Consider the following 26,626-nt stretch of genomic DNA (forward strand, 5'->3'; position numbering starts at 1 on the left):
ACTAATGGACATGAGTTTATGCGAAAATTTGGGCACATAAAGACAGTTGGAGAGTTTTAGGGCTGACAAAATTTTGATGGTCTCACTCCCACTAACGGTTGTTAACTTCCGATCGGCATTTTGGATTGAGCTTTTTGTGGCTTCATTAAATAGTGAAAAATTACTTTTATCATAGGACATCGTATCTATAGCCTCACAATTAAATATCCACCCACTCTCCTCATAGTTGTTATTTCTCAGGGCCATACATGCAACGAAAATTTTTTCTATGGCCACAAACAAGTTCGGGGTCACATATGATATTTCAGGCAACTTTGGGGCAGATTTCCTATTTTTCACTCGCTTAGGGTTAATTTTAACACAATTACTTCTATAGGAGGCAGATAATAAATCAGATACATGAGGGGGTATTATTTTAACATCACATAAATCTGAGGGACCTTGCTGCACAAAATATGGTGGATTAGGGTTGTCAAACCCTAACCCGTTACCTCCATATGTGGCTCCCCTTTTCTCTCGGCGAATGCCGCCTCTCCGATCATCTTCGTCGCCTCCCCACGTCTGCCACCCCCACCGTTCCGGGAGTCCCCGTCCGTCTCCTGTTCTCCCGCGAGGATTGGTAGCCTCACGGTTGCCTCCTCCCGTAGGGAATAATCAACCGCCGCCGCCATCATCCATGCCGATCACCAATCGGGCTTTCGCCTTCTGATTCTCGTCCCACCATTCGAAAAATCTGACCAAGAGAAAGCATTATTCTCTGGTATGCTTATGTTCCCCACAATGAGAGCACCATAATTTCGATTTATCTGGTTTGAATCCTCATCCCCTTTGGTGGGTCCGATGGCGCGTGTTTGGTGGATGCGTTATTGTTGCTGGGGTTGATTGTGGGCAGCGAATCCTAGCCCTAATCTGCCCGATGATGAGTTGTCGCTAGTTGTGCCAGTCGGGGGGATCTGAGTTTGCTGCCGATGACATGATTTTGAGTCGGGTAGCCTCTCGTTTCACCCTCCCGTATGTGGCTTCGGCTAAGGGCAGAGGATGCTCCTTGAGGATGTCGCGCCGGATTCCATCATACTGTTCGTTCGGTCCGGTGAAGAACTTGCATAGGCGCCTTGTTTCCATGTATGCTCGAAATTGCCCGACTCCTTTGTCACAGCAATCAATTGGGCGATTCTCGCGTTGATCTATCTCTATCCAAATCCCATGGAGATGAGCCAGTAAGTTTCAGTCCTTGTTTTCCTTGCACTATCTTACTTACTCTTTCCTCCAAATCGTATAACAGGTACGGGTCGGTGGTGCTTGCAAACGTGACTGATAAGCTCTCCCATAGAGCCTGTGTAGTTTGGTGGTGTGCGAAGTCGAAGACAATATCAGCCTCGATATTGTCAATTATTCATGAGAACACGATCATGTCGGTTTCTTCCAACTCGGTATGGCCTTTCGCCCCTGGTTCCGGTTGTGCCGGTATGCCTGTGAGATGCCGAAGTGCTCGCCTGCCTCCAATGGCTATTCTCATCGGTTTTTTCCAGAGGGGGTAGTTGGTTCCATTGAGTTTGACAGCTAGAGTAACGTTCTTACTCATTCTCAACCTTGAATCATCGATGTTTGGTTTCTCCTCATTCTCTGTCATGGTCGAGATCTAGTATTCTCAGGCTATGATGAATTTGTTTTGCGCCTTTGCTCTGATGCCATGTTGAAAGAGTATTTTATTCATTCAACTTTTGTATCAGTGTACAATATACAACAGCCAAAACAGGCTTGGTAATATCTAAACATGGTAAAGATTTGCCCTAGTATCAATTAGTGATTAATATCGAATTCCCTAAATTACGGGATCATATCAATCGTTTACTCCTAATTGATTTCTTTCCAACACTAAAAATGAAAGTAAGACATGTAGATCTTTTTCCTGAGCCTGATTAAGACTAAATACATATTGTATTATATTGTTTCCAAAAAGCTATATCCACTAGTTTTGACTTATGGTCGGAGCGAGAAATTCAAGTTAAGGAAATTAAGCGAATGAGGTGGGCTTTCTTTTTAATGTATATAGTTTTTATGAAAGTATTATTGTGAGCATTTCTTTTCCAATATAGTTGTGGGCTTTCCAAATCAATGTATTGTTGTGGCTTTGGGTACAACGTGTTAAATTTTTTTTTTTTTAAATTAACTCCTATACTAAAGAAAGGAGAAAATTACAACTGATGTCAAGAGGGCTCGAACTCGGCACCTCATACAATAATGTCTAAGCTCTTTGCCGCTAGGACAAAGGCTCTGGACTGCTAACGTGGCTTTCTGTTCAAAGTAGTATTGTAGTTTTATTAAATATATTATTATTGGCCTTGTTAAAATCTAATATTTATTCAACATGTCTTGTCACAAAGATTACATCGAGTATTATATGAAGAGCAGCTATACACATAAGGAAAGATTTTGCCCTAATTCTAATTACCATAATCTTGGTAATTTACTTAATTCCATATCTTCCTCATTATTTGCTTGTGATTTGATTCCCCCAAAGTTCTCGATTATTTACTCGTGATCTCTTTCCAACACTCCCCCTCAAGTTAAGTAAGGGGATCGTCCATACTTAACTTGCCCAATACTTCATGGAAACTTCTGGAGTCCACAGCTTTGGTGAGAATGTCAGCCAACTGGTCTTCTGATCTTACAAACGGTAGTTCCACCACCTTTGCTTCAATATTGTCTTTGATGAAGTGGCGATCAACTTCAACATGTTTTGTCCGATCATGTTGTACTGGGTTCTCTGATATGCTAATAGCTGTCTTGTTATCGCAAAAAAGTTTGCACGGTCCAGGGGAGATCAACTCTAACTCAGTCATTAGCCTCTTAAGCCATAGGATCTCAGTCAACCCGCTCTTGATTCCTCGAAATTCTGCCTCCGCACTTGACAAAGCTACCACCTTCTGTTTCTTACTTCGCCAGGTGACTAAATTCCCCCCAACAAAGGTAAAGTACCCCGCAGTTGATTTCCTATCATTCGGATTTCCTGCCCAATCAGCGTCGGTGTATCCATGTATGTCCATATGTCCATGTTTCTTGAACAACATTCCATGTCCTGGTGTTCCCTTCAAGTATCTGACAATCCGCATAGCTGCTTCCTAATGAGCCGCCTGTGGTTGATGCATACACTGGCTCACCACCCCGACCGCATATGCAATATCAGGCCTAGTATGAGACAAGTAGATTAGTTTCTCGACTAAGCGCTGGTATCTCGACCGATGAGTGGGTTCTGCTCCTTCTACTATTCTCAAGCCGTGGTTCTGGACCATAGGTGTGTCTGCTGGCTTGCAGTCCAGCATCCCAGTTTCTGCTAACAAGTCCAGGACATATTTTCTTTGATTGATGAAGATTCCTTGTTGAGATCTTAGCACTTCTATTCCCAGAAAATACTTCAGCGAACCTAGGTCCTTCATCTCGAATTCTGAAAACAAATTCTGTCTCAGCTCCTTGATTTCTTCTTCATCATCTCCAGTAAGAATCATGTCGTCCACATAGATGATAAGGCAGGTGATCTTTCCTTCCCGTTTCTTCAGAAACAACGTGTGGTCGGAATTGCTCTGATTGTACCCATACTTCTTCATCACTTCGGTAAATCTCCCAAACCAGGCTCGGGGAGACTGCTTCAATCCATACAGTGTTTTCTTGAGTTTGCATACCTTCCCTCGTTCAAAGTTTTCCGAGAATCCTGGTGGAGCCTCCATGTAGATTGGTTTCGGAAGTTCACCATGCAGGAAGGCATTAGTGACGTCAAATTGGTGTAAAGGCCACTCCTTGTTGGCCGCAATTGAGAAAAGTACCCTGATTGTGTTTATCTTGGCAACCGGGGAGAATGTCTCGGCATAATCAACTCCATAGGCCTGAGTGTACCCTTTTGCTACCAGCCTTGCCTTATATCGCTCGACTGACCCATCTGGTCTCCTTTTTATGGTGAAGACCCACCTACATCCCACGGCCCACACTCCTTTTGGCTTGTCACACACCTCCCATGTATTGCTCTTCATCAGTGATTTCATTTCTACCATCATTGCCTTCTTCCAATGAGTGACCTTCATAGCTTCCTCGGCAGTTTGAGGAATCTCTTCTTCTTCATATAGGGCGGTTGTGAAAGCCTTAGCCATTTCTGTGAGGTTGGCTTTCGCAAAATTTGCAACTGAGTATCTGCTCTTAGCACCGATCCTTTCTGGACTGTATCTTTTTGGAGGGACTCCCCGAGTACTGCGCTGAGGAAGAATGTATCGACCAGTATCCCCATCAATAGCGGTGATCTCATCTGTCTCAGAATTGTCAGGTGTAATTGTACTTTCAGAGTTGAGTTCAGGATTTACCTCGGATATCACTGGAGGAGAATCGGATTGAGGCGTGGTTGCCTGAGGAGGGTCCATAGTGGTTGTGACCTGCTCGGCGGTGGTGCTAGCTTGCTCTGTTAGTTCCACCTCTGAGTTACTTGGTTGAGGCACCAACCAACTTGGGGGTCCACTGATATCCCTTAGGCTATTTCTACTACTCTCCCCCTGACCCCGAAGATGGGTGTGGTAGAAATATTCACATTCAAGAAAATTACAGTTCATAGTGGTGATTATCTTCCTAGTGGATGGATCATAACACCTATACCCCTTCTGATTAATCCCATATCCTAGAAAGACACATTTCACAGCGCATGCAGAAAATTTTGTTCTCTCGTGTTTCGGTATATGCACATAGACAGAGCATCCAAAAATTTTTAGTGGAAGAGTAAGAGGTTCAGGAAGTTTCGTCATTTTCGAAAGGGTCTGAAGGGGTGTTTTCATGTTAAGTATTTTTGTAGGAAGACGATTTACAAGATAAACTGACGTAGCCACGGCTTCGGGCCAAAGGAACTTTGGGACATTTGAGTCAAAAAACAACGCTCGAGTAATTTCGAGAAGAATTCTGTTTTTCCTCTCAGCTACCCCATTCTGTTCTGGTGTATACGGGCACGTGGTTTGGTGAACTAACCCATTTTTTTTAAAAAAGTCTTCCATGTCTTTATTGACAAATTCTCTCCCATTGTCTGACCGAAGGACTGAGATGGTTTTTCGAAATTGTGTCTGAATCATTTTAAAAAAGATGACGAATTTTTCGAAAACTTCAGATTTATTCCGCAAAAAATACACCCAGGTCATTCTAGTGCAATCATCGACAAACAGAAGGAAATATTTAAAACCATGATCACCAACAATAGGCACAGGGCCCCACACATCAGCGTGAACAATAGAAAAAATATCCTTAACACGAGTATTACTGGATTTGTAAGATTGTCTATGATTTTTAGCCAAAACACATGACTCACAAGAAATGTCTTTAATATGCGAAAATTTTGGAAAAAGTAATTTAAAATAACCCGTTGAGGGATGACCCATTCTCCGATGCAACAACCAAGCTTCTCTATCAGCAGATCCGTGAGCAAGCATTGCGGCGCCACCTTGGTGAGCTATCTCATCCACATAATAGAGCCCTTGACGCTCAGTGCCATGCCCAATTATCCTCCTCGTCCTGATATCCTGTAAAACGCAGAAGTTCGGGTGCATCAATAAGGTACAATTTAACTCTTTGGTCACATGGCTAATAGACATTAGTTTGTGAGACAGTTTAGGCACATAAAGACAATTATTGAGTTTCAGGTTTGGAGATATCTCAATAGTTCCGCTCCCACTTACGGACGTTGATCCCCCATCAGCAGTCTGAATTTGACTTTTAGTTGCCTCATTAAAAACAGAAAAATCATTTCTATCATACGTCATTGTATCTGTAGCCCCACAGTCAAATATCCACTCACTTGTAGTACTACCCGGTAATTTTTTTGCCATACACACAACATGGGTATTTTGAAGGGGTGCAAAATAATTTGGGGTAATAAACGAGATTTCTGAGGATTTGGGGGCAGATTTCGAATTTCCATCTTTTATGGGGTTCAATCTCCTAATATTATCAGAATGGGGTAAAATGTGGGGTTTATTAATCTGGGGGGACTTATTTGCAAATTCAAGATTGGGGTTAGGGTTTAACACCCCCAACCCGTTACCTGCTCCGAACGATCCGCCGCTCCTTCTGAATTCAGCGATTGCTGCCTCTCCCATCGCGCCGCCCCGATTATCCGGCTGACCGTGAGCGTCGGCGGCCTCCTGGTTGCCCGCTCCGGTCGCTGGAAACATGTCCCCTCCATTTTCTGTAACACCGATCGCTAATTTGGCCTTGGCTTTTTGGTTGTCGTCCCACCATTCCGGGAATCCGACGAGTAGGAAGCACGTCTCCTTGGTGTGCTTGTGCTTCCCACAGTGTGAGCACCATAGCTTGGACTTGTCTTGCTTGAAGGGCCGGCGATTCGGGGCGGTTGATGTATTGAGACGATGCGGCGGTTGTCCACTCCTCTGTTGACTCCGGACCGCGAATCCGAGCCCGATTCCGCCCGATGATGTGGTACCGTTGGTTGCGACGACGGATTCAGTGGTGGTTGCCGGCATAATGCTGAGCCGGGCGGTCTCCCTCTTAATCCAACCGTACGCAACCTCGGCTGAGGGCCACGGTTTGTCTTTAAGCACTTCTCGTTTCATTTGGTCGTATCTCGGGTTCAGGTCGGTTAGGAATTTGAATAATCGTCGTGTTTCGACATACTTTCGGAATTGCCCTATCCCCTTGTCACAACACGTGACCGGCTGTTCTTGACACCGGTCGACGTCGATCCACGTCCCATGTAAGTGACGCCAATAGGTTTCGAGACTTTGTTCTCCTTGCTTGACATTCTCTGCTTTCTCTTCCAGATCGAAGAGCAAGAACGGATCGGACGTGCTTTCGAACGTCACGGCTAGGCTCTTCCACAGGGCTTCGGCTGTTTGATGGTGAGCGAAGTCGATGACGATGTCCGTCTCGATGTTGTCTAAGATCCACGAGAAGACAATCAAGTCGGTCTCCTCCCACTCCGTGTAGCCAGCCGCCCCTGGTTCGGGTGGTGGCGGGCTGCCGTTGATGTGGCGGAGTACTCGTCTACTCCCGATTTGGATCTTCATGAGTCGGCTCCATATGGAGTAATTCGTTCCGTTGAGCTTTACTGCCACGGTCACATTCTTGCTGACCCGTAGCTTGTGGTCGTCTTGAACTGGGGGTTTGGTTTCGTCGGCCATGGCTTAATCTGCCTTTAGGTCGAGAGAGGTAAACAAAGGCTATGATGAAATTATTTCTGAGCCTTGCTCTGATGCCATGTTAAAATCTAATATTTATTCAACATGTCTTGTCACAAAGATTACATCGAGTATTATAGGAAGAGCAGCTATACACATAAGGAAAGATTTTGCCCTAATTCTAATTACCATAATCTTGGTAATTTATAATTAATTCCATATCTTCCTCATTATTTGCTTGTGATTTGATTCCCCCAATCTTCTCGATTATTTACTCGTGATCTCTTTCCAACTGGCCTTCTATTTGACGTACTGCTTTTATTGCTTTTATGAAAAATATTATTGTGGGCTTTTCTATCTAAAGTAATATTGTGAGTGTTCCTGACCAACGTTTTGTTGTGGCTTTTGGTTCAATTTACTGATGTGTGGGATTTGGTTTAAATATGAATTATGTTTCAAGTCTGTTTTATGTTGAAAATGATAATACATGTGGACTTTCTGTCTATGGTTTTAATGTGGGATTTCTAACTTATGTGTTGTGTGAACTTTCTATTTAAAGTACAATTTATATGAAAAATATTAATGTGGACTTTTCTAACTAATGTTTATATGTGGTCTTTCATTTAAATAAAAGTTCCCCTTCAAGTATATGACTTCAGTAATTTAAGTATATTTTGTGTGCTTTTCTAATCTACATATTAATGAGGTTTTCAGAGTTATATTCGAGTATGTTTTGATGTGAAAAATACTTTTACGTGTGATCTTTTGGTTCAACGTGTTAATGTGACTTTCTGTTCTATGTATTTACGTGGGGTTTCAGTTTAAATACGAATTATGTTTCCTGTTGAAAAGTAAAATGCGGAAAATAAAATACTATGGCAGAAAGTAAAAGATGAGGATAACTTTAAAGACTACATTGTAAATGACTTGAATTATATTCTCTCTATGGTTACACAACTATATATAGACTTTAATTCTAGCTAAACATGAAAAATATATTCTAATTATACTAATATCCTTTTTATTTAATTTTCCATAATCTTCATTGATTTCCTTCTTTATTCTTGCCATATCTTCATCACTTGCCTTATTGTTCTCCAATTAATTAATTTTCTTATTCCAACACTCCCCCTCAAGTTAAGTATCGAGTTTTGCGACACTTAACTTGCACGATCTTTAATTTGATAAATAGTTTATACTCGTATTTAAGAGTTCTTCAATTCCCATTGACAGTTTATGCTCGTATCATAGAGCTTTTTCAATTCATCATTGATTGTTTAGGCTCGTATCAAAGAGTTATTGAAAGTTTAGACTCGTTTCAAGGAGCTCTTCATTCTTCATTGAAAGTTTAGACTCGTTTCAATGAGTTCTTCAATTTTCTGTTGACGGTTTTAACTCGTGTCAAGGAGCTCTTCAATTTTCTGTTGACAGTTTTAACTCGTGTCAAGGAGCTCTTCAATTTTTTGTTGCCAGTTTTAACTCGTGTCAAGGAGCTTGTCTAAACAGTTTTTACTCATATTTAGGAGCTATCTTAGATAGTTTTTGCTCGTATCTAGGAGCCATCTTAGATAGTTTTAACTCATATCAAGGAGCCATCAGACAGTTTTAGCTCGTATCTAGGAGCTAATTCTAACAGTTTCGTGTCAAGGAGCTCTTCAATTTTTTGTTGCCAGTTTTAACTCGTGTCAAGGAGCTTGTCTAAACAGTTTTTACTCATATTTAGGAGCTATCTTAGATAGTTTTTGCTCGTATCTAGGAGCCATCTTAGATAGTTTTAACTCATATCAAGGAGCCATCAGACAGTTTTAGCTCGTATCTAGGAGCTAATTCTAACAGTTTTGACTCTTGCCGAGGAGCTAATTCTGACAGTTTTGACTCTTGTCGAGGAGCTAATCTAGACAGTTTTTGCTCTTGTCTAGGAGCCATCTTAGACAGTTTTAACTCATATCTAGGAGCCAATTCAGACCATTCTCAGTCCATTCCAAACTCAAACTATGAGTCCATTATTTTCATTTCTTTTCTTTCTTGAGCCTAATAACTACTAGGCCCAAATTTATTTCTCCTTTTTGAAGACCCTAACAATGAAGACGTGAAACCATCAGCCTCCTTTATGTTTCTTCATGGGTCTTTTCTCGGTGACATACTCTCAATCCATGCCACCTCCGGCGAGTAATCGCCAAACTCTGTGGAGCCTCTGCTCCGTATGTCATTATTCTCTGACAATACTTTTGGTCGTCCATCCGAAGTCTGCTCATTTCTCGACGGTGAGAATTCTCCCGTCACTCCTTCAATCCAGTTTCTATTTCTTCAACAGCCGACGTTTCGCGGCCATTGTGCATCCCCCATCTCTGTGTGGCGACACTATCTTCTCCCATTTAGTTTAAGAAGGCCTCATCTTCTCTTATTGGCTTTGGCGTTTTCCGCGGTTGTTCCTTTAACATCATCTTATGGCAATGGGTTCTCAACGTCTTCTCGACGACATCCCATTCCCACCAACTCTTCACAACGGATGTGTGGCGACACTATCTCTCTCCCCCTCGCCACCCAGACGTTGGCTGCTCTGCCTTCGTCCTCGGAAATTATCTCCTTAATTCGGAGATTGAATCGTTTGGCAAGAGGTTGATATCTCCGCTCTGCCAAACACTTCATTATAACGTGAGTTCACAGCCTCTCACGGTTGCCACCTCTTCGGCAGTAGATTCTCCTTTCTCGGTTGCTTCTTCTTCTCTGGACCATTTTTTCCTGAAGCTATCTTCTCTTCTCTGGCATAGGCGCTGTTCCAATCATCTCGAATAATTATCCGGTTGCGGCTAACCTCTCCCCCTCGACCGGATAATTCTTCGGCTGCTTTGTCTTCTTACGCTCCACTGTAGGGAATTCAAAGCCAACATCTTTTCCAGAAAGCTTCCTGTACACCCCAGCAAAAGTTTCCAGCTTATTTTCAGTATCATTCCTCGACTTAGGATCCAAGAACACCTTCATGATCTTTGATCCATCAAGTCTGTATCTGATACGTTTTCTAACAATCTCAGCAGGGTACACACCATCTTCAAGCACAGCTTCGTGGACTGAAGTGAGTTTGCGGGATCGAGGCCTTTGGACAGCAGAGCCCTCTTGGTAGCAACAAAAATGACATCCTTTCCACTGAATTTCTTCTCAAGCTCTCTAACAAGCTTTGGGTGCACCTTGTGGAAAGCTTTCCTCAGTCTGTAGGGAGCATGGATTACAACAGCAACATCAATTTGCACTGCAGAGTTGATATAGAGGTCTTTCAATTCACTCTTAATGTCTTGGTTGGTGTTTTCCAAATCAAACAAAGCCTGTGCAACAGACTCCTCAAATTCAGTGGAATCAACATCCCTGTCTTCGTGAATTTTTTGCAATGCGGTAAACATATTGACTTCTTGGCGGAGGAAAATCCAAACTTCGGCGCCGCCGGGGGCTGTTCGAAATTCAACCGCGGAGAAATCAACATCGTTGTCTCCGTCCAGCCAAGCGCTACCATCGTTTACAGCGCCGCCGCCAGCCATAGAGGCGGTCGCTGCCACTGCTTGTGACGCCGTTTCCGTCGGGTCTTGTTGTGCCGTCACTTTGTTGGTGAAGAACTTCCTGTTGCTAATCGCCGAAGCCTCCACCTCCTTTGATGTTTTTCTGATAGGGTTTTGGTTTTTTTTTTTTTTTGGTTTTTTTTTGCTTTAGAGACAGTGATCGATCCATGTGATCGAACCTGCTCTGATACCATGTTGAAAAGTAAAATGCGAAAAATAAAATATTATTACGGAAAGTAAAAGATGAGGAGAACTTTAAAGACTACATTGTGAATGACTTGAATTCTATTCTCTCTATGGTTACACAACTATATATAGACTGTAATTCTAGCTAAACATGGAAAATATATTCTAATTATACTAATATCCTTTTTATTTAATTTTCCATAATATTCATTGATTTCCTTCTTTATTCTTGCCATATCTTCATCATTTGCCTTATTGTTCTCCAATTAATTAATTTTCTTATTCCAACATTTCCAAGTCTTTTTTATATTGAAAATGATAATTCGTGCAGACTTTCTGTCTAAGATATTAATGATATGATTCTATCATTAACATTTTCGACAAATAAATTTTTCAAAGTTTACTAAATTTAATATATTTGTTACATAATTATTATTTCTGCACCGCACGACCATTTGTGATGATGACATCGGTATTTTTTATTCGATTAATGTTGTTGTTACAAAAGCAATTCCCCCAAATTCAGATTATAATTATTAATTATGATTTCTTTGATTATATTTTATTTATATTTTCATACTTTTATTGTATTGTTCACACATTCATATCCAATTCTTATCGATATCAAACATATATAATTCAAAACATGCAAAAATAATTAGACTTATATAAAGATTATGCATCACACAGAAGTTATACTAATTTATATATTGATACTACCTCCGTCCCCCAAATATTGTCACATTTTGACCCAGCATGGATTTTAAGAAATGTAATGGAAAGTGAGTTGAAAAAGTTGGTGGGATGTGAGTCCTACTTTTAAAGTATTAGTTTTATAATAAAATGTGAGTAGGAATGAGTTACTGGAATATGGAGTCCACTACCAAAAATAGTAAAAAAGTGAAGTGTGACAAACTTTCAGGGACGGACCGAAATGGTAAACTGTGACAAACTTTCAGAGTAGATGATAGATGAGTGTGGATAAACAAATCCAAATAATTTCGGCTTGTATTGAATATTCTCACGTGCGTGGAAGAAATAAATAACAACTTATAGCTACAAATTACATTAATTTACCATAATAATACCACTTACAAATTAACGAAAATACAATTAATATTGTTGTTAACACTGATCGTAATCATTCAATAGCCAAACCTATAGATTTGGCACGCGGAGAATAGTATTGCCACCAATAGAAACAGCTGAGATTGAGGAGAAAGATGTGAAGGAGCACAAGAGTAAAACTGCCAATCATATGGATTAGATCCATACTGAACCGCTGCAGTATAAACCGGCGGTGGCGGGCTAAACTCCGAGACGTATACGAACCTCGGAGGCGGAGGAGCAAGGGGAGGCGGTGGGGGGCTTGCACAGGGACACTCCCCACATTTAATACTTGGACCATTCACTTCCTCAGCCTTGGCATAAAATGTTGTAGCACTTTGGTGTGTGATCAAAATCAACGAGAGGAGAGCAAGTTGTAGAGTGGATTTGTGCATATCTATAGGTGAATTTGGATTTATGTCGGAATAATTTGTAGAGAGAATGATGAATAGCAAGAAAGTGTATTTGTTAGGTAAAAAATTTGTGTCTTAAATTAGGGATGTAGACTTGGTATTGTATGAATTGTGAAAGAGAGTTGCATGTGGAAGGCGTAAATGCATGGGTCCTTTTTTGAGAATGGTTCAACCAAATGTTATACTAATCCATAAGTGACGTATACTATTTAAGTTCACATGTGCGTGATCAAATTCATTGACTCGTCGTTTATGCAAATATTTCTTTCAAGTTATGAAATTTATTACTCAATCCAAAAAAAAATATTACTCCCTCCCCATCCACAAAAAATAGGGCACTTTGTGAATTACACGGGTTTTATTGTAGAATTGGTAAAGTAAGAGAGAGGGGAAAAAAAGTACTCCCCCGTCCCACTCAAGATGGCCACATTCTTGAGTGCACGGGATTTAAAGAAGTGTTGCTAGGTGGATAAAGTAGAGAGGAAAAAGGTAGTTGAATATTTTAATGAGGAGAGAGGAGAGATGAGGTTATTTCCGAAATTAGAAAGTGGTCATCTTGATTGGAACAAACAAAAAAGGAAAGATGGTCATCTTGAATGGAATGTAGGGAGTAATAACTCATTTGAAATATTCTATGTCCCTAGCGAAGGAACCAGAAATTTAGAGAAGTTGGGGCTAAAATTTAGTGATATTGCAACGTAACGTATCTGTTTAACTACAGGAGAGGCTAATCTTTTTGTAGACATATCCAAAATTATCAATTTATAGGTTCGAGTGAATATTTTTACGCTTTTATAATAAGGATATCATGAAATAAGCTATTAATATACTCCATATGTTCCATAGTAGTGAAAACATTTCTTTCCGGTACGGAGATTAAGAAAAAAGTGTGTAATGTAGTACTCGATCCCTCCCACAAGAATATGCACTATTTCTTTTTTAGTCCATCCCACATGAATATGCACTTTCTAATTTTGAAACTCTTTATCTCTAATGAAGTGGGACCCATTCTCCACTACCAATTTTGCATTAAAATCCATGTCGAACCCAAAGTGTGTATTCTTTAGGGACGGAGGGAGTATTAAATAAAAAGATGAGTATTATAGAAGAGAGGAAAAAGTAAGAATGAGAAAATAGATTACTCCCTTCGTCCCATTTTAGGAGTTTCATTTAAGTTTGTCGCGGGTTTTAAGAAATGTAAAGGAAAGTTGGTGAAAAAAGATAGTGAAATGTGGGTCTTACTTTCACATATTAGTTTTATAATAAAATGTGAGTGAAAAAAGTTTGGTGGAATGTGTGGCCTATTACCATTTATGAAATATTCCAACCGAGACTCCTAAAGTGGGATATCCAAAAAGATTAATCGAGACTCCTAGAGTGGTATGGAGGAAATACTTTTTATTAAAAATGAAATGACTCCACTGTAATATCAAAAAAAATAAAATAATTCTATTATGAAATAGAAGAAATATTAATTTATATATAAACATAATAGCAGGAAATTAATACTCATACTATTACATGCAAAATAAAAAATTTAATAATAATTAAATAATCAAAATTAAAATATTTAAAACTTTTCCACTTAACAACTTCTTCTAACATTGTGTGAGTAGATTAGAAATTATTTTGGGTTGATTATATTAATGACGCAATCTGCATTTTCATTTTTCATCGTCAGCAGCATCCAGTCAATCCACGAAACCCCTTTAATTTAGTCGATTCCAATAATTAATCTTCTCCTTCAATTGTTGCAAAACTTGTTAGGAAACAAGCTAAACTTGATTCATATATGTTAACGTCAAAATTCATCGCCATCGCATTCAATCCACAAATTCATCCGAGTTTCTCCACTCTCAGGTGCGAATTTCTCCTCCTACTCAATAACATGCATTTGTTTGCCTGATTATTCATCACCGCAGTTTTAGGTTAGGGCGAAGCAGTTTATGGCGCCTCCACCGGTTTTGGCTTTAGCTCTGCCGTCGGAAACGGGCCGGGTCCTCAGTATTCAGTCGCACACTGTTCAGGTCTCTCTCCTCCATACAATTTTATCGCATTTTGCTCTCTGTGTGTGTGTATTTCATGTTTTATTAACTGTTAAAATTAGCTGTATGTGTGAGATGATAGTTGCTCAAGTTTATGGTTTGATCTGCATTTATCCCTGCCAATTTCGACCACTTTTCCTGCATAGATGTTTATTGTATCCTCTATAGACTGCAATGCATATTTGTTCGATTTTGCTCCTTAGTCGTTCGTTCCTCTTCCATTATGTTTTGGAAACCATGCAGTTGGAAAGTATCTAGCTTCATGCTTTGGCCATTGCTAAGTTCTCTTTTACTTCAGGGCTATGTCGGCAACAAATCAGCTGTGTTTCCTCTACAGTTGCTCGGATATGATGTAGATCCAATAAATTCAGTTCAGTTTTCAAACCACACAGGCAAGCTGCTTATTTGACTTCATAGTCTTCATTCATTCTGAGGCCTAAAACCTGGTGTGAGGACACCGAGTATCTTTACATGTCCAGGCATGTAATGTTAAGAAACATATTGGTTGTATTTTTAGCATCACATACTATGAATTTTGCAGGGTATCCTACTTTTAAGGGTCAGGTCTTGAATGGAGACCAACTTTGGGATTTGATAGAAGGCCTTGAAGCCAATAATCTGTTGTTCTACACACATCTACTTACAGGTATCGTTGAATAAACTAGTTTACGCTTTACGGTTGCTGCGCAAGTTAATTTTCCAGTCTTCAGCTTAATGGTTCTTAAAGTCTGAGCTTATATGCCTTTAAAACTGCATTATCATTTTTTTGGTTCAGGAGATGAAATTTTGCTACTTTCGATACATATTTCATCTCATCATATTGTAACCTGCCACTTCTGCTATTTTCTATTTTTTTTATGCTTTGAGCTTAAGTATTTTTTTTCTCTTTGTTTTATTCTCTCTATTTTTTTCCTTTTTTTTCTTTTTGTGAGTATTTTTTTGTGCCTTTGTTACTTGACGTTTTTGCATTCTGTGTTAACAATTTGCCTCTTGTTGTAGGTTATATTGGTTCAGTCTCCTTCTTGAATACTGTTCTAAGAGTTGTGGATAAGCTTAGGTCTGTCAACCCTGGACTTACATATGGTAAGCACACCTAGTAGCCGCTGACTATTTAATGTACATTGAAATTTTGCTTCTGGTATTCTCTCTTAAATTGGAAATGTGCTTCCTATTAGTTTCCTTGGAATTACAAATTAGTGTGCCTTAAACTAATTTTTGGATTGGGTGAAATACATTACAGTCTTGCTGCAGTTTTCCTATTCTATTGTTATAGTTTGTCATGGAATCCTTGTTTTCAGTTTGTGATCCAGTTTTAGGTGATGAAGGAAAACTGTATGTCCCTGAGGAATTGGTATCTGTATTTCGAGAAAAGGTACATTAACAGTTGAATATGTTCAAGTATAGTTCAAATGCTCATTCAGTTTGTTGCACTACCAAAAAGCGCAAAGTGAAATTTTGGATGTTCTGAAAAGTAGCTAATTTAAATAATCGTAGTGAAATAACTGATCAATCCTTTTTTTTGGAAATTTTGGATTTTAATGTTGCTATTGTGTGTACATAGATATACATATTAAATTTGAACTTGATAATTTATGATTCAATCGTGGACATAATCCTGCATATAGACTTATAGAGGATATATTTGTATGTTAAGACAGATTATTAGATTTTTACCAGAAAAAGTTCTCTATGCTAGCCTAAGAGCAGGTCGCGTATAGCTTTGCTTTTAATGCTTCTGCGTTTTATTATGACAGCTGTTAGCTTGTTAACTTGATCTTATAGAAGGTGTTGATGAGTCATAGTCATACCACTAAAGAGTAAAAATAATATTATTTGCTTCTCGATATTTCACTGGTTATGGCTGGTCTACTTTTGATTAGCTTGCATTTGAAAAATGGTCTCTTATCAAAGTTTATAAAGTTTTTATGTCTATGAAGGAATTGTACTGATATATTCAAAATGGACAACATTCATACCCAATGATGTATAATAAAAGAAAGCAGAAATAGAGAAGATATGGGTTTAGAAACTTAACTACATAAATGCAGTTCTATATCAGACTCAGTCTGATGGAAAAATTGGTCATTTCTCCTTCTGAATAGGTTATCCCTGTTGCTTCCATGTTGACTCCGAATCAATTTGAGGCAGAATTGTTGACGAAATCCAGGTATTTTTGCCTGTCTAACTTGCATTGAATACCTCTACAAGCTAACTTAGCATATCTATATCTGTCTGACATTCTGTCCATATGTTATGTATCATACTAATTTGCTTCTTAATAAAGTTGACCTTAAGAGGAGGTGGGTTAAATCTCAGTCACACTAACGAATTGAGTATGTCCCTTTCCATTGATTTTGATTTCATACCAGACAATTGAAAGGGAACTCCTGTTTTGGGATAATGCCAAAGAACTTGAAGGAGTTTGTTATACCTAAATTCATATTGAAAACTTCTACTTGCACAATACCAGTTACCTGGAATACTCTATTGCAATGACCGAACGTTTTAGTCTTTAATGACAAAGTCGTGATTTATATTTACACGTGTCTCACTCAACTGATAAACTCTTGGGATTAGCCAAAACTTGTTTCTAATAGTAGTCAGCCACATGCTATCAATTTTTTAGGGTTATTCTCTATTTTAGAGTAAAGGCCAAAAGTGGTCCTAAACATATGGCGATTTTACGATTTTGGTCTTAAACATTATCTTTTGAATTATTTCGTCCTGCACAATTGGAAACATGCCACATTTAGTCCTTTTTGGACGGCACCGTTAAAAAATGACGGTCAACGCCAATTTAGTCAAAATCATTATTTTAAAAAAATATTAAATATTCTAATCTAATCAAATAAAGTGAAATTAAATAGGCAAACCCATCTTCTTCCTTATCCTTTCTGGGAAGCGATTCGTAAATCTGCTATCGTTGTTCCCACGCCTGAGATCTCCGGCTCCACCACCACCGATCGGTCTAGCACCACCACCACTCCAACCCGGACGACAACAACAACAACGAGAACAAGAACAACATCTCCCTAAGCCTAAAGCGCGGCGCAGCCGTGACCAAAGCTACAATGGCGGCGGGAGAAAAGGGCGGCGAGGTGTCGCGGCGGCCACAGGGGCGGCCGACGGGGTCGAAGAATAAGCCGAAGCGCCAACGCGCTGCAGGTTCCAGGGCCAGGTCGTCGGCGGCACAATCACGGCTGAAGCGCCAACGCGCTGCAGGTTCCAGGGCCAGGTCGTCGGCGGCACAATCACGGCCTCCTCATCGCCTCCGGCACCGTCGTCATCATGGCCGCCTCCTTCTGCAATGTCGCCTACGAGCGTCTCTCCCTCGAGGAATAAGAGGCGTCGCGCCCAAATGATGAGCGATCCCAACTCAGCGGAATCAAATTTTCCGATGAGAATTCAGTCGATCGATTGGATCCCGAGCGACGCTGTGAAGCCACCGGTGTTTAAGTCTCAGCTTAAACGGTTGTGTGACTGTTCGTACACCAGCGTCCTCCGTATTTCTTCCGAGCTCGGTCTATTTGGATAAAATGGTTCAGACATGGAGGATAACAACGAGCGTCCTCCGCCTCCGTGAATTGCGCCTGCAACCGCTGCAATTGCTTCAACGGCATTAGCAGTTATAGCTCCGACGGCGAGCTCGATTCCTTCTTCAGCGACCCATCCAATACTCTCTGCGTACAGATTCTCCCATATCAATTTCAGCTAATTCCCCCTTCAACACCATTTTAATGGTTTAGATTAGAATTTTAATATTTTAAAAATAATTATTTTGACTTAACCGACGTTGACCGTCAATTTTTAACGATGCCGTCCAAAAAGGACTAAATGTGGCTCATTTCCAATTGTGCAGGAAGAAATAATTCAAAGATAATGTTTAGGACCAAAATCGTAAAATCGCCTTTTGTTTAGGACCACTTTTGACCTTTACTCTTTGTTTTATGTATTTAATATTTAAAGTGTTATCTTGGTACCTTTCAGCGAGTCAAGTCATACACTATCCCTAAGCCATTGGTGATTAGGTCGTATTAAAATAGGGATAATAGCTATTTAAATCATGAAGTTTAGTCAAATTTTGGCCAGTCCCATAGCATTTGAAAGCAGAATATTAAATCACGAAGTTTCAATTTTTCTCAATCGTCCTTTCTGTATGCAAAACTACGTCTTTTGGTGATGCTCGAAACCACATTGTTTCATTAAATTAAGTATTTTGTTTTCCTTTTCTTTTCATTTCCTTTTCTTTTTTTTACTAAACAACGTCGTTTTGAGCATCACCATTTTGTATACCGATGGGACAATTGAGAAAAATTGAAACTTCGCGATTTAGTATTCCATTTTCAAATGTGATGAGACTGACCAGAGTTTGACCAAACATTGTGAATTAAATGATTATTTTCCCATTTAAATATGATTGCAGGCATCATTAGGGTAGGATAGGCAATATCCCTATGAAGACACTCTTGGTTCTAGTTTTTCTTTGTGCCATTCTGGTTCAAGCATTATTTGGAATGAAATCTTTACCCTTTGAGTTATTAATCTTTACCCCCTTGGTGATTTTGTGTGTTCCATGCCTTGCTCCAATTTTTTAAGGATTGTATCTGAGCAAGATGGCAGGGAAGCATGCAACTTTATTCATGCTGCTGGACCATCAAAGGTGTTTTCTAACGCTTCAGTCTTCAATTCATAGTATCTCAATTGTTTAAAGCGTGGACTTCTCTCTGTGTTTATTCTTTGTCCTATAGAGTTCAGAATTGATGAGAATGATCTATAAAGAAATTACTAATCAAAATAAGTTTTTTCTTAAATCTGAAATCACTGACACATTTATTACCACATTTTTATCATCTAAAAGAGTTAAACTCTAAAGTCGTACTGCGTTACAGTTAGATTCTATCTACAGTAATTTTGTTAAGCTATTAAAGTTATATTATGTCTGTTCAAGATTTAGAACTTGTTTCAGGTTGTCATAACGAGCATAAATGTAGATGGAAAACTTCTCCTAATTGGCAGTCATCAGAAAGAGAAGGTAATAGAATCACAAATACACGTGCTATTTCCACTCTAAATGCATATATCTATTACTCATGATACTCTTTGTGTATTTTTTTTTATCTCCTAATACTTCATGAGAAACTTCGGCTATTGTAGGGGCAACCACCTGAGCAGTTCCGGATTCCAATCCCCAAAATTCCTGCTTATTTCACGGTATGCAGCTGTTTTATTGTGAACGTTGCCTTCTTCTGGGATATTATATCTCTGATTTCTTCAATGGTTTTCATGATCTGAGAATCTCATATATTATCTCTCGCCTCAGTTTCCTTGAATATAAAAGTTCAGTAAAATTCTTTAAACTACATGGTACTATTTGGTCTAATACCACCCACTAGTGGATATGCTTTCAACATTTCCACGCACTTAGGAGACCTATGCAACATGAAAAAATTAAAGGTCTCTAGAAGTTTCCTTCCGTACAATCAAGTGTGATCAAATCCTCAGATGTTCTCCAACTCGCCCCCTCCCAATGTAAAAAAGAAAAGTAGCTGAATCATTTTCTTCAATCTTTTTACAGCTTTTCGATTTTGCATGTGGAAGTACATAATTGAGTGATTCTTTTATTGCACTCATATCTTTGTCGTGACTATACATTTTTCTAGAATTTTCTCTGTGACTTGCGTTCTGCCTCCGTTCTTCTAGCTCATTATATAATCGATCGTACCTGTTAGTTGCGAAGCCTCTTTTATGGAGTATATATTAGAATAAGTAAACCGCCGAAAAAAATTATATTTGTATAAAAAGATGAGACGAGATTTTGTAGATTTCTTCATTATTCTCTCTTTATTTGTTTCTCAAAACCAAACAATTATCTAGTGATAGCTTGCTACTTCTAACATTGTACCTGTTTTTTGGTCTGCAGGGAACAGGAGATCTCATGACTGCACTTTTGCTTGGATGGAGCAATGTAATGATTGATGATAACTTTAACTTCAATCCTTGAGCCATCTTATAGATACTGTTATTGTGCATCCTCTCTAATACATTTATCTTATCATGCAGAAATACCCTGACAACCTTGGCAAAGCTGCAGAACTTTCTGTATCAAGCTTGCAGGTTAGTCTGTTGATTTGTTTATTCTGATTGAAAATTGGAGTCATGTACGCCGTATAGGAGCTGAACTTGTTTTGATTGAATCCCATTTTTCTTGTTTGCTTCACATACAAGTATCTAGCTCGATTTTCTTACTAGTTACTTCACTGTAATTTTTCACGTAAACAGTTACTTGAATATCCGACTGTGATTATAAACATCTCCTAAAAACAAACCCCCATCTTAGTATAAATAATAGTAATATTGGAGAAAGTTTGCAATTTTGAGCTTGTTTGATCATGTAATCCTTCAATTACTGAAAATCGTAATCAACTGCCCAAAGTAAACGTTCCCCCATCGCATTGTAGCTATGCATGATCATTGACTTTGCTGCATCCTCGTCTTTGGTGCAGGCAGTTCTGGTTAGGACAGTAGGAGACTATACAAGAGCTGGGCACGACTGCCAGTCGAGCAGCTTAGAGATTCGATTGATCCAGAGTCAAGATGATATTCGAAACCCTGAAATCACATACAGGGCTGAGATATACAACTAAGAAGTCGACCAAATCCATACAATCAAACAGCCATAGCACATTAGGTTGGAGAAAACATGAAGATGAAATTGCAGGACCTTAGTTTCTCTCAAGAGTTAAATAATTGGTTTTATGTTGTACTGCCAAATTTCAGTCTTTCCTATACCCTATATCCTATTTTCTATTTCCTATTCCATAATTATATATTGGACATGGTAGCGATCTCAATCAATCAGTATAAGTACTTAATTTTGGGTACCTAAGCAATCGAGTTTTTGTTTTATTGTTGTCTTTGAATTTTATTTGTTAAAAACTGATGATTTATCATAGCACTGATTTTATTCCGAATATTGTTTTGTTATACAGGTTGAAAAAACCATTACTTATGAAATACTTCTATAAGCGATCCGTAAAGAGTATCAGCAACGGTATTGTCCAAAAGAGCATGTCCGTGCCGTCGGAATGGCATTGGAACGGCACACCATTGCATGGCTTCCGCTGGAACGAGTGCGCTCGCTTTGGGGAGCCCCGCTCTTGCTGACGTACCAAAATTTTTCTATCCCCTCTCTTGCTGACGTACCAAAATTTTTCTATCCCCTCTGTCCCTAAAAATAAGGACTTTGGGGACGACACGTGTTTTAATACGAAATTGATAAAGAGGGAGCAAATTGTCTGTAAAGTCATGAACTTTCAAAATAGTTTGATTTTTTTTGTAAACTTTAAATGTGGCATGAAAAATCATGAACTTTGCCGGACTGTGTAAGTTTATCATCTGACCTGGCCCGATAGATTTCTGACACACGCTTATCCTACGTGGCGCCCTGGAAGCGTGACTTGCCAAATGACAAATTTAGTATTCAATTCGAATTGAGAAATTAATGTTTCTTTTATGTTGTATTCGATTTGTATGTTTATGTCGATTTGTATGTTGAATTTGATTTGTATGTTTTCATTTGTGCTAGTTGTATGTTTGTGATAACTCCAGAGTTATTGTGAAGTCGTGCTTCCGGCGCGCCACGCAGGATAAGTTTGTGTTGGAAAATCTATGGGATCAGGTCAGATGAGAAATTTATACAGTCCACTAAAATTCATAACATTTCATGCAACATTTAAAGTTTACGAAAAAAACCAAATTATTTTGAAAGTTCGTGAATTTACATGCAATCTACCCTAATTATTTTAGTATTGGGTTGCAGTTATTTATGGACTAAGTTATGAAATTGCAGATAATGACTACAATCTTAAATATTAGATTAAAAAAATCATAAATAGTAGATATTAATGGTTTGAACTTAAAATGAGTAATTAGCTTTAATATTTTTCTTATACTATCCCAAACTGAAAAATCATAAAAGGAATACGACTCAACTACATTGGGACGTAGGAGTATCTTTTAATTATATTTTTACACTTGAATGATTATTATATTAATATAATAATAACATCAGTAATATCGAATATACAAATTACAACCTCAGATGTATATAAGGTCAGTTTGTTTAAAAAAAAAATGTATATAAGGTCAGTAGTATGAATAAGTGAGATATCATTTCGAGGGTTTGTTGAGCTGTGAAATGAAAAAGCAATGCAAGTAAATTTAATTTGACACCTAGAAATGCAGAAATGGGACTTCTTTTCACCGCCGCAAAACCCCAATTCCACACTTCCGTCTCCGCTGCTAGATTGCTCTGCCACCCTCGCCAGATTTCTTGGCCTCTCTCTACCATGAACCATCCCATGTTTCAATACATTGATCATTTGTTTGAGATGAAGATGATGAGCCCTTCCCCAATGAGAGAAGTGATCAATAATACATTGATCATTTGTTTGAGTTTGGTGAGAAGTATCAAACACTTTCCAACGTCTGGTTGGAGCGTTTGAGAACATCATCTCAGGACCAGAATATGAATAACTTCGGCAAGGTGGTTAAACATGGAATTGTTCAAGGACATCCAAGCTAAAACTACAAGTTCTCAGCCGATGAGCAAGCTAGCATCGAGGAAGAAATGGATGAAAAGGCGCAGGAAGGCAAGGAAGCGATAGGACAGAAAAGATATTGCTGTTAAGCTAAAAGGACTGCTACCTATAACTCACCGGTTGTTAGATAGATACACCTTGATTATCAAATTGAAAAACACAAAACAGCTTTTTGATGCAACTAGAAAAAGGATTCTTGAATGGCTGTGCCTACCTTTATATTTTATCATCAATATCACCAGCTAATAAAAAGGAAAAGAGATTGAGCGGGAGTTGTGCCATGTTGCTTGTCAGCAGCGAACGAAAGTAAAAATTCAAAAAACAAAGAAAAGTGAGGGAGAAAGTGTAGTGGCGGGAACTACAACACTGAAACAACACATGGATGTCATACTCCCTTAATCTCAGAAAAATAGACACATTTGGGATAATACAATTTTGAATGCACTATTGGTAAAGTAAAATAGAGAGAGAGAAAAAAAAAGTGATTAGATTATTGATAGTAGAGAATGAGACCATCGCACTAGAGAGAAAAAGTTACCAGATGAAGAAGATGAATAAACTGAGCCTTGCTTGTCTACATCCAACTTATTACACCACAAATGCAGTTACAATCAGAACAATTCCAGATAAATATACATATGGTGATTCGGTATGTAAATCATTACATTTGACTACAACGAACAACACAAGCACTATAAGCGTCTAAGGCAACTTACGCTCCTCCACATGCTAAGTTGCAATTTCATCATTCCACTTAGGCTAATAAAATCTTTAGGAACTACAAGATATAATTGTGATGCACGTCCCTAAATATTTTAAGTTCTAATTTCATCACTCCACTTATGCTAATAAAAGCTTTAGGAACTATGAGATATAATTTTGTAGGGGGGTCAGCCGGGGGCTCGGCCATCCATTTTGGCATGACATCCACAACTGATTTCAATTTGATCGAGCTCTCTCCAACAGTTGCTGTTAGATCAAATAAATATGCTTTCTTTGCTGCAGCTGGTGCAACACAAACAACATTCACAAAACTCCCCACAGTCTCAACAGTCCGGTTGAGGATGAATACTGTGTTCATGTTCTTTTCTTGCAGAAAAACATGTTTCTGATCTTTGTCCAATGAGAGTGAGATCACCTCATTGAAACAAAATAGTTTGGAGAACTGTGAATGTTTCAGAGCAAAGTGCGCATACACAGACTTGGAGAAACTAGCAAAGTCACAACCAGTATGAGGGCATGAAATAGCAGAAAAATTGCATATCTTTTCATGAGCAAGCTTCTTACTGTAACTGAATTTCTGCAAGCAGCCACGTGGCAAGTTTCGACATGCAACCCTCACTGATTCAAGTACCTTCTCGATGGCCCTGCAGCGGTTGTATCCAATTGGCCAGCAGCAACTTGCACATTTGTTCTTCATTGTGGTGCAGCATGATGCACATGCTATATGCCCATTCTCACACTAAAGATATAACAAACCATGGATACATCAAATCAACTAACATACTGATAGTGTGTGCAATTTCCACATATAAAACAAATAAGTTTCTTCTAGGTTTGAAAGTTAGCTCAAATTCCTTGACAAAGTAAAATTAAGACATTTGACAGTGTATTCCCTGACTTACAGCTTGAACTTAAGGTAACAGTTTTCAAGCCAAGAAGGAAGCATTACGAAACAAGGAAAAAAGATCAAAATTGACTTCATACGGAGGAACTTCACTTAGCCTTGAAACAACCATGAATGCGAAGAAATAGCTACTTATCAACAATTAATTAACCTAATTTATGTTCACCCCTTTTAACAAGCCAACTAAATCCTCAGAAAGCTTAAGAATCAATCTCTTGAAAGTTTTATGCAACAAATGTCATAATACAAGCACAGTATTAATAAAAGCCATAGCAAATGCGACAATTAGGGCATTCGTTTCAGTTTTCCAAATCGCCACATTCATTATACAGGCACAAATCTAAAGGTTTAATTCAACTAAGAACCCCAGCAAAACTCAAAGGATATGGCATCATGAGGCAGAAAACAGTTGCAGTTGGTCTAAACATTTTAAGGAATAAGGTCTAAGGAAGAGCTTGCTGTAAAATCGCCATAGTTGACGAATGAATTCAATTCCATATGAGGATCAACTCAAAAACCAGTTGTTTGATATCCCACAACTCCAGCCATATATGACAAGGCAGAATGATTGTCAAACCCTAATCCAATACACTTATGTTGGTTGATGATAAAATTGAGTTAAATTAACATCAATTCGCATTGCAATATTGATTAAAACATGGCAGTTTATAACCTGATAAACGGGCGAGCAGAGGGGGACATAGCAAATGGGGCAATCGAGAACATCAGGATCCGTTAGGGTGACGGAAATGGAGCCGCTGGAGGTATCACTTCCACTGGCTTCAGCGGGTAGTAATACGTCGCCGTTTCGTGGAGTTGGTTGCTGTTGTACATTTTCTCCCTCTTCACCCGATTCTTCCGTGGAGGAATCGTCAAAGGAATCGGACCACGACGAGTCCGATTCGTCGGTGCTTTGTTCACTTTCCAGAGGTGTAATTCGCTGCGGAGCGGCGGCGGAAGGGGTGGGGCGGTCGCGGGAATTTGTGGCGGCGGCTACCGGGCGGCGTGTGGGGTTGAGTCGGGGGCGTTTATTGGAAGGGCGGGCTTCGTCTCCATCATCTTCAATTGAAAACCTCGCCATTTGTCTTCTGCAAACACGAATTCACCCAATTTTCTTCATTTCTGCATTTCTCTTATTTGCGACGTAGTCCCCTTCATTTCCTATATTTGCAGCATCTACAATAAGGAACGTCAGCACGGACTAGTCATACGCTAGCGGGCGTGGCGGACGTCCGCTATTGCGTTAGGCTAACGCGAAAGACGAGCGGTCATCTGCGAACAATAGGCGTTAGCCGATCGCTAGCCTATCACTGGCCGCCCATTGCGCGGCGAGCGATAGGCTAACCGATTTTTTTTATTTTTATTTTTTTATTTATTAAATATATTTATAACTCATTGCACTTCATTTTTTTAATATTTGATAAATACCTACAATTAAAATGAATTAATCGTATTTATCAATTTATTTGTTAGGCTAGGGCGTTGGCTAGCCTATTGCTGGGCTATTGTTTGGTTAGCCTATCTCTAGCCGTGGGAGGTCCATAATGATGTGGCAGGAGGAGTTTTTGGCTAGCCCATTGCTAACTTATAGCTAGTCTGTGCCCTATTGTGGATGCTTTGTGTTGTCTTAATTCAAATTCTAAACTTCCATTTTTGTCGCTTCTCAATTTGGCACAGAGTAATACTCTCTCTGTCCCATTAAATATGAAACGTTTTCCTTTTTGGATTGTCCCATTAAAAATGAAATATTTCCTAAAATGAAAACAACTTTATCTCTTTTTTTCATCTCTCTTACTTTACTCTCCTTCATTAACACACAAAACAACATTACTTAAAATCTTGTGCCAATTCCTAAATGTTGCATATTTAATGGAACGGGGGGAATACTTTACTCATTGTTTAGTTTTCTTATTTTATTTTCTGCCCTATTTTATAATCTTTTA

At 39.1% G+C, this 26,626-nt stretch overlaps 2 protein-coding genes and 1 pseudogene across 6 annotated transcripts; 1 reads left to right on the forward strand and 2 right to left on the reverse strand.

The window, feature by feature from the left end:
- Positions 1-9,953: 9,953 nt before the first annotated feature.
- Positions 9,954-10,631, reverse strand: LOC121766974 (annotated as a pseudogene).
- Positions 10,632-14,075: 3,444 nt separating this feature from the next.
- LOC121769548 (pyridoxal kinase-like) lies at positions 14,076-22,261 on the forward strand. Of its 5 annotated transcripts, XM_042166389.1 has the most exons (14): positions 14,076-14,271; positions 14,345-14,438; positions 14,755-14,848; positions 14,998-15,102; positions 15,456-15,539; positions 15,755-15,828; positions 16,559-16,623; positions 19,053-19,116; positions 19,423-19,488; positions 19,611-19,667; positions 20,377-20,421; positions 20,517-20,570; positions 20,960-21,144; positions 21,446-22,261. In XM_042166389.1, exons 1-13 carry the CDS (start codon positions 14,204-14,206, stop codon positions 21,098-21,100), a joined length of 1,011 nt encoding a protein of 336 aa, XP_042022323.1. In that variant the 5' UTR covers positions 14,076-14,203; the 3' UTR covers positions 21,101-21,144; positions 21,446-22,261. The 5 variants fall into 5 exon arrangements, with proteins under 5 accessions (XP_042022323.1, XP_042022322.1, XP_042022325.1 ...); XM_042166388.1 differs by lacking the exon at positions 21,446-22,261 and having other exon boundaries at positions 20,960-21,342; XM_042166391.1 differs by lacking the exon at positions 21,446-22,261 and having other exon boundaries at positions 14,131-14,271; positions 14,334-14,438; positions 20,960-21,342.
- Positions 22,262-23,577: 1,316 nt separating this feature from the next.
- Positions 23,578-25,837, reverse strand: LOC121769023 (putative E3 ubiquitin-protein ligase SINA-like 6). Its single transcript, XM_042165670.1, has 2 exons — positions 25,357-25,837; positions 23,578-24,518 (listed from the first exon to the last, which is right to left on the reverse strand). The coding sequence occupies exons 1-2, from the start codon at positions 25,762-25,764 to the stop codon at positions 23,835-23,837; spliced, it is 1,092 nt and encodes a 363-aa protein (XP_042021604.1). The 5' UTR covers positions 25,765-25,837; the 3' UTR covers positions 23,578-23,834.
- Between the last annotated feature and the right edge of the window lie 789 nt (positions 25,838-26,626).

Source organism: Salvia splendens, chromosome 15 (genome assembly GCF_004379255.2).
Source record: "Salvia splendens isolate huo1 chromosome 15, SspV2, whole genome shotgun sequence".
Lineage (NCBI taxonomy): Eukaryota > Viridiplantae > Streptophyta > Magnoliopsida > Lamiales > Lamiaceae > Salvia > Salvia splendens.